General features: G+C 40.0%; 1 protein-coding gene across 2 annotated transcripts; it reads right to left on the bottom strand.

The window, feature by feature from the left end:
• Positions 1-1,287: 1,287 nt before the first annotated feature.
• On the bottom strand, positions 1,288-8,067 carry adad1 (adenosine deaminase domain containing 1 (testis-specific)). Of its 2 annotated transcripts, none has more exons than XM_078261317.1 (12): positions 7,917-8,067; positions 7,580-7,720; positions 6,539-6,709; positions 5,931-6,002; positions 5,245-5,370; positions 4,811-4,934; positions 4,424-4,591; positions 4,092-4,167; positions 3,792-3,948; positions 2,678-2,912; positions 1,715-1,847; positions 1,288-1,401 (listed from the first exon to the last, which is right to left on the bottom strand). In XM_078261317.1, the coding sequence occupies exons 1-12, from the start codon at positions 8,065-8,067 to the stop codon at positions 1,288-1,290; spliced, it is 1,668 nt and encodes a 555-aa protein (XP_078117443.1). The 2 variants fall into 2 exon arrangements, with proteins under 2 accessions (XP_078117443.1, XP_078117442.1); XM_078261316.1 differs by having other exon boundaries at positions 7,902-8,067.
• Between the last annotated feature and the right edge of the window lie 212 nt (positions 8,068-8,279).

Here is an 8,279-nt window from a genome sequence, read left to right on the forward strand (position 1 = left end):
CTCGACTCCTCGATCATCGGCTGAACCGGATGTTGTTCTGTCCCTCCTCGGTGAAGGCCATATCAAAGCTCTTATTTTGTCCCCGAGGACCGAGCATTGAGGAGGGATCATCGAGGCGCTACAGCCGAGGATACACAAGAGCAGCCTTCCCGGAAGCCGTGCAGCTGAAGTTGTTGCTAACTCTGCCCAAACAGCTGACATATTCATGCGACGCTTCAGAGAGAATACGTCTCATCCCTCTAAAACACATTTGCTCGTTGCCTCTCTCTTCCGATGATTTCCTCGCGTCTCTCCCGGGCCTCCTCGGTGGGAGGGACTAAGACGCGAGTAAGGGAGGCAACGGGGACGCAATTAAAAGGGCTTTGGGACGTACCCATGGTGCCGCTGCAAAATAGCCTCGGGAAGGAACTTGCTTTGTTGGAACGTGTACATTCAAAACTTGTGCAACAGAAAACTCAGATTGGACAGATAGTCTAGCTAGCTGTCTGGATTTACCCTGCAGAGATCTGAGGAGCAGTTAACCATAGTCCTCAGAAATCGACCGGAGTTTAAAATTCAACACAAAGAAACGTAACAGGAGCAATCCCATTGGTGGAACGTCGTGGATATAGACTATGGCTTACTAAGACTCAAATCACACACACTGTTCAGTATAAAGTGTTCAGTCACATCACTGAGTATGGACCAAAAATGATTTTTCTCTATGAAATGAAAACACAAACAGTAACTTAAGTGAGACCAAACGCAGGTCTTTATGTAACAATCATGACTTACATACAGAGCCGTCAGGACCATAAATGTGAAGCTCAAAAGTAAGATACAAAAGTTATCATACATTGTACATAGTCATTTTCATTACACACACACACACATTATTTTAAAACAATGTAGATAGTGCATGCTCTTATCACCTTATACAATGCATATACATAATATTAACTGAAGGTAGCAGAACTATTACCACAATAAAGGCCTGCAGTAGGCTGCAACGGAAGTTGTTTGGCTCTACAAATGGCTGTATTATACAAATATAAAACTGTATTCCTCTTTTGAAATTCAGACCTAACCCTGAGGATTAAAGACCATAGACAGTCCACAAACACAAAACGGCTTTTAAACATGAACAGGGATTGACATAAACCCTGTAGAAATCACAACACAAAAAAGGTATCACCAGCAAGCTCAAGTCCCACCGCAACAAGTTGTTAACTAAACTTGTTTGTTTTTACATTTGAAGACAATTGCTTCCAGAATGTAGATTTTCTTTCAGTGATAATGTGGTTTTACTCACATGCTAAAGTTATCACTAAAAGAAAGCTTGACCAGCCAGGAACCAAAGCCCTGCTGCAGCAGGAACGCCTTCAGCACGTTCTTGGCTTCCTGGTACGGCTTTGCCATTCTCTTCAGTGACAAAAAACAATATAAGTGCATAATAAAAAAAAAAAATTGTACAGAGATCTTATCTAATCAAATATACAACAATCTTGACAAAACGCTTTTTAAATATGAAATGAAGTGAAGTTAGGCGTGTATGCCTTGAGCAGACAATAATTTATCAAGCAAGAATTATAAAATCACATGTGTGTCGATTAGTTTGAAAACAGGATCTGCATTTGATTACCAATAGAGTGAATGTCAGTGGTTCAGGGTTGCAACCTGTGTTATTGCTGTAATACAAGTGTTACTTTGGTTTAAATTAAACACTTGAGGTTACCTTGGCTTCTTTGTAGGAGCTCGTGGCCCGCAGGTCCTGCCTCTGGGCCTCTTTGGCCACCAACTTGAAGCGGTGCAGCATCGCTGCTTTGCACAGACGGCTTGCAAGAGCAGGGCCACTCTTAAAGGGAGATCTACAACCAGATAATCCGTGTAAAGAAAAAGTGGTTATCACAGACAAAGCTAGCAAAATAACCGAAAATTGTACAAGAAAATTAAAACTACTTGGAATCGTTTAAAAAAATTAAATTAATTAAAAATTACAACAATTCCAGTGGAATTGTTTCTTTATTGGAATCGTTTGGAGGATTTGGTTTAAAATCAGATCATCGGTTCCAAATTTAACATGCGCGAGTTTTGGTTTCCGTAGCAGCCAGGCGCTTGTTGTGTTGCAGCCTTGGAACACAGTAAGCAGCGCTCTAGTGTGGTTTTATTTTAAGTTGAAGAAGCCTGGTAAAACTGCAAACCACATTCACCAAACTGTTCTTATTTGTGAAATAAGCATGTGACCCGATTCAACGCCACCCCTCAAAGAATCGGAATCAAGAATCGATGAGAACAGGAATCAAAAGGAAGAATCGGAATCAGAATTGTTAAAATCCAGACGATGCCCAACCGTAATCCCTACACAGCTGACTGACAAGGGAACTTCAGTCAGTCAGCTGTGTAGGGATTTTAACTTCTCACAGTTGGTAACTTGCCAATTACATTTCCAGGCTGCATTGTTTCAACCTTAAAATTAATGTAATCCATTAATTATGCTGTGATTGCACACTAAACTTTGAAGTGATTTTTGAATTTTAAATAATTGCAATCCAATCTCTTAAAAGTTTGAGAGTGGAAAACCCCCCACCAAACAAACTATTTGCCAGCAAATATGAATACATGCAACAAAAAAAACAAAAAAAACATTGGCAGCTACATACGACACCCTGCAGCCAACTTCCTACACGGTCATCCTTACTGCTCTACGGTCTTGCCCTCCAGGCCATCCACAACCTCCACGGAGCTGTCACCTTCGCTCCAGTTGATACCGTAAGTCAATTGGCATTTATCGGCACTGTTAGTAGCCACAGAAGGCACCAGGCTGATGTAGGGCCTCATCATGCAGTAGAACATGGGCAGCTGGGAGGTGATCCCCTCCACACGCTGGCTCACAGAGATTTTCATGCCACGGATATCACTGCAGTCAATGTCACCTATAACATTTAAGATTGGGAAAAAAAAAAAAAAAAAATTCATATCTTTTAGCTAATACCTATGTACAGTTATACTTGATCACTGGATCATGTTGTCCGACTACGTTTATGATTCTTAACCTTTTCAAAAAGGGAAACTTAGGTATTTTTCAACCTGGACCCTATTTCCCCATGTTTTTGTGTCTAAGTGACTAAATGGATATGACATTTTTTTTTAAATTGGTCCAGCATTGAGTAAGAGCGCTTGAGCCGCGAAACAGTCTGCAATGTAATCCTTTGGTTCAATTGTGCACCGTCATGTCGACTAAAAGTGCTCGTTTTTGCCAATGACAGGCTCAAGATGTTATAAGTGTGTGTGGCTAGATTATGGACCCTACAGATAAATAAAACATTTTCCTTTTTGGTTATTGGGTCTAACTAAAATCTCATTTGGCCTCTTCCACATTGTCAAAATCAGCTAAATATTCAACCATGACATTGAAAATCTTTTAAATAACACGCTATGCTTTCTGTACTTTAAGACATCAAAATGTGGGGAAAATAGGATCCAGGTTGAAAAACACGAAAGTTTCTCTTCAATTCTCAAATCAGGTTACCAGCACAAATCAGGAAGTCTACCATTCTGACTTAATTGTCTGACGTAAAGCTATACTGTCTCACTTTACACAACCCCTGGAGTGATTCTGCTGTTGCATTTGCACTTGATGGTGATACATTTAAGGCAATGCTCTTAATACAGACTTTGGAATTGCTGACATGGTCAGGATTTGGAAAAGGTAGCACGGAATTGGAATAGGGTGGCTGCTTTTAAATTCTCTTTGCAGGAAAACAACCCTGATAATCCTAGTCTAATGAGCATGACTTGACTTGTGGACTTGCCTATGAGGATGCTTTGGACATAGACAGGCTCAATGAAGTGGCTGAGCAAGGCTCCCTGGTATCCTAGCACCTGCCACTGAGTGAGCTTGTCTGTGGCAGACATGCTGACCACCTTGGAGGCAGATTGATCAAAGGATGAAGAGAACACAGAGAAAACCTAAAAGAAACAGATTAATTTGTAGTTGTGCAGCGATATTGCAGGTAACAGTCGCAATGCTAATTATATTACAACTCCATAATACATTTACAAATACACATCTTAACTTGTGTTGCATATATCATAAAAGCAACATCCCCTACCTTTCCCTCCACTGAGAGGTGGAGGCTGATCTCGTTGTTGACCTGCCATGCCGAAATTGAGAGCGGATTCAGGCGCCTGAGAATAGAGCACAGAGCTGAGGAAAGAGCATTGCATTTGTAGAAACTTTATTTGTGCAACTTTTTCCATAGTTGTCATTTTTGTGCAACTTTTTCCATAGTTGTCATTTTTGTGGCTCTTACAAATACCTATCTGCTAACAAACACAGCCCCCCCCTTTCCCTTACTCGCAAACCCTGAATCTCTCACACCACTTGATCTGCTGTGCTTCATAAAACAGCAGTGGGAACCTCTAAGTTGATAATTATACTCACAGCTTAGAAGGGATTGCAGCACCCTTTGGCAGTTGGTTCACATAGAGGTGGAGGGTAATGCCATTCTTCAGGCTGAGGAGGCCGCTGCTGCTGTTCTGCTGGAAGATCGACTTTTCTGTCAGATTGGCCGTTTTGCTGAAGAACATCAGCAGGTGTCGGTACAGAAACCTGACAGCAAAGCATGAGATGGGCTCATTATGATGGAACATCTGAAATATGTGGAGTGTCTAGAGTATCATAACCTTACATGGAGCAATAGTAATAGTGTATTAACACTTGCGTCACAGGATAATGAGAAAATAGTTTGTTTCTAGACATTACATGACCCAAACAAACAAACAAACAAACAATCTAATATACACACACACGGTCATGTTTGCAACTGACCTCATAAGGGATCTCCTTGCAGTTACCACAGCATGTGAATCATGCACAATCCGTCCACTCATGGAGGCACTCTCTTTAGTATTGAAGTTCCCTGTGCCTAGAGCGACCACCTCACATCCAGTTGCTAAAACAAACACACGCTCCTTATTATACAGTATGTAGTATTATATATAGTATGCATAATGCAGTCAAAGTACCATGAACAGCTGTACAAACAATACATACTACCTTTGTATAGCTTATAAAGTCCAATTTTCCATTAGTTTTGTGTTGCCTTTAGACTGTGCCCACCAATGTCAGATTAAACAATTGTTATTGTACATTATGCAATCCAATCCAAAGTAATTTTAGATGAAACTACCGGTGTTGTATAACTTTTTACAAACCAACCTTCAGACCATGATATCCTCCAGCTTTTGGGAAAGCTAACTTACAAGTCTGAATAATAAATGCTGCTGTGGTGCCCGCACAGGCAGAGAACTCTGGGTGGCTGTTCATCAGTTTAGTGAGCTGATCCTTGACAGCTTGTGGAATCTGGAGGTTGACAGAACTCTTCCTTTCTGAATAGCAAGAAAGATAATACAGATAAAAAATGAACTGGGCTTTCTTGCACTTATTTCATTACAGACACCCTGAATGAGAAAGGTATGTACAGTATAGAGATGTGCATATTCTACAGTAGTGTGTGTTTGTACAGTATTTCCTGCAGTATGGTCCTCAATATTTTAACTTACTTGTTTTTGTTTCTTTGGCTGAACTGTGGAACACAGGTTTCTAAATTAAACAATAATTATGAGATAAAAGTGCTGACTTTCAACTATATCCAACACAATCATTCAAGAGATACAGCCCAACTAACCAATGGGTTTTTAAGGCCAAGCAGTGAAATATTGTTCACAGACAAGTCAGTCAACATAACCTCAATCCAAACAGGTTATAATTCCTACACTTTTCATCTAATATGGAAGTCAACCCTGAATGTCAGCAATTTGAACGTCAATGTCTAGTTTGAGAGAGACCGAGTACTGAGTGAAAATATGCAACTGTTCTAATGTTTGCCATTTCGCAATTAGGACATCCAAGAGAGTGAGAGAGTCATAAAAAAAAAATCAAAAATTACCATGAATGGCTCTACAAGGGTGTATGTCAGAGATGGAGGGCTCCTCTTTTACTGGCAGTGGTGGAGGGACATCTAGGGAGGGAAAACAGGCATGGATATCAATGAAAATGAGAGCCCCCTTATACAATAATACACTAAACTGTTTTTTTAATTAATAATTAAATAGGTTTTAAGAGTCATTGCTGAGCATTTTCAATAGTCGTGCTCTACCCGCCCGTAACTGCTTAAAATGACACTATCATGTTTTTAGGCATTATTCTGTTTGTCTAAATCTTTATAGACTTTACTAAATTCATCATTACAAATGTTAACAGGGTGTTGTTGTACAAGAGCATGTGTGCCCAGCCAACCTATGCTGATGTTACATAAAATTGTTGTGCTTTCTAAAATCCTCTGTTACTTCTCAGCTAATTCTCTTTTAAGAGTTATCTGTCCACAGTGTCCAAACGCAGCAAGAAACCTCTATGCTACTACATTTTCCTAAATCTTTCTTTGTCTGAAATGATAGCTTCACCGTAGGCGAAGCAAGTCTCATTGTACCAGCCAGCAACAGGAATCATCCAAGTCTGCTTCAGAAACACATACTTTGATCAGCATTAGATCCTAACCTGATGCTTCAGGGAGGACATAATTCAGACTCTCCAAGGTGGGCAGCAGCTCCGGCAGAGCGAGCTGAGCAGCTTTAAGCCGAGCCTCCTTCTTTGTTATTCCCATGCCAGTCTTGTACTTGACGCCATCAATCATGACACAAAAGGCAAAATAAAACCCTTGTATGTTGCCTGAAAAAAAAAAACAAGAATCAAGAAATTGATTGGAGACAAATCCTCAGCACTGGCTGTAAATGTGTCTTTTACATCAACCACTAGTAAGCCGTCACATTGTGGGAATCATGTGAGGAGATGAGCCTGCAGGGTTTATCCTAAAGCTAAGTTGCCACTACAAGACTTTCAAAGTCGTCAGATCCCTGTACTGTTCACACTACACAACTCGCTGTCTTGTTGTTGTGACACTACCTGGCTGCTTTTTGTTGTCTTTTATGATAGTAAACTGACTTATCTTTTAGTTTTGTAATATTGTTTTGACAGAAATAATAAAAAAAAATACCGGAGGTCTCCCTGGGCTTTAGCAATTTGTAACAGGCTTAGACATTATGCAGACAAAACAATCGCAAAAATAATTGGCAAAGTAATCAAAAATAATTGTTTTCCAGTTCTAAAACATATACTTCTGAATTACTGTAATAATGAATTACTTTAATTATGAGAAAACTCATCAATAATCACAAGAGCCAGATTCAAATTTGATTACAGGCAACTTAAATCTTTCGCATACATTTGTCAAGTATAATCAATCAACAAGCTTTCATGGACCAATAACCGTAGTAGTGTTCGCCAACGTGAATTAAAATCAGAAAGGTTTATTGCCACAATAAGTACACTTGTGTGGAATTTGCCTTGTTTAATGGTGCAAACATAAACAAACATATTAAACATTAAAATGAAAACAAACAAATACAGCAACCAAATATACATAAAGAAACAGCATAAGACGAAAAAGGCTGAATGGGTTGATTGCAGAATGTGCAAATAATAAATAATATGTGCAATGGGCAGACATGCGCGCAGACATGCTGCGAAGCTTTACTGTACCTGTAGTCGTCGTCTCCTTTATTTCCAGGTGAAACTGCAAAACCTGGGCAAGCTGATGGAGCAAAGACACGGCATGCGTCTCGCCTTGCGTGTATTTGTCAATCAGCACTTTCGGTGAAACTGTTGGCTTGGCAGCATAACCTTAAGTAGTGTACCAAAAAACTAAATATGTAACAGCCCTACAACAGAAACCAGATCTCACAGGGGACAATGCAGTCTAAAAGTTACCTGAATTAGTTATTAAATTAATGAACACTGGTGAACACACTGGTTGCTACTAAGAGTCATGTGGGAGTCAAGCAAATCATATTCTGAAACTCACCACGTTCAAATGTACTTTCCCCTTGTTGGTTAAAGACACCTTGGCTAGGATGATTCAAGGTAGCCAGAGGTTTGTACGATTCAGTCGTCGCAGGTAAATTCTTCCTGAGAATTTGTGAAAAAGAGGCTCCTCTGGAACCTCGAAATGATCCCCGGCCTGGAAACATCCTGAAACCGTTCACGGTTACTGAAAAGAAAAGGAAAAAACAAAAAAGTCGTGATTTTGACAAACACACACGTTAGGTTCACCTAGTAACATCTGAAGACATAGGGGTCCTTAAAAAGGGTTCAAGTGCATCCAGTTACTGGCCTAGTCTGAACAGCTGTAACCACCTTGGTTAGCAAGTGGCGTAAGACTTCCGTATTCAAAAATATGGTA

Source organism: Sander vitreus, chromosome 10, assembly GCF_031162955.1.
Source record: "Sander vitreus isolate 19-12246 chromosome 10, sanVit1, whole genome shotgun sequence".
In the NCBI taxonomy this organism is placed as follows: domain Eukaryota; kingdom Metazoa; phylum Chordata; class Actinopteri; order Perciformes; family Percidae; genus Sander; species Sander vitreus.

What these genes read in the sequence shown, in the direction of transcription:
- adad1 (XM_078261316.1), bottom strand. Translation starts at nt 8,067, where the DNA reads ATGTTTCCAGGCCGGGGATCATTTCGAGGTTCCAGAGGAGCCTCTTTT. An exon ending in AAAGGAGACGACGACTACAG is followed by an intron (nt 6,710 to 7,579) that starts GTACAGTAAAGC and finishes TTTTTTTTTCAG; the next exon opens with GCAACATACAAGGGTTTTAT. An exon ending in ACCTCTCAGTGGAGGGAAAG is followed by an intron (nt 3,949 to 4,091) that starts GTAGGGGATGTT and finishes TGTTTCTTTTAG; the next exon opens with GTTTTCTCTGTGTTCTCTTC.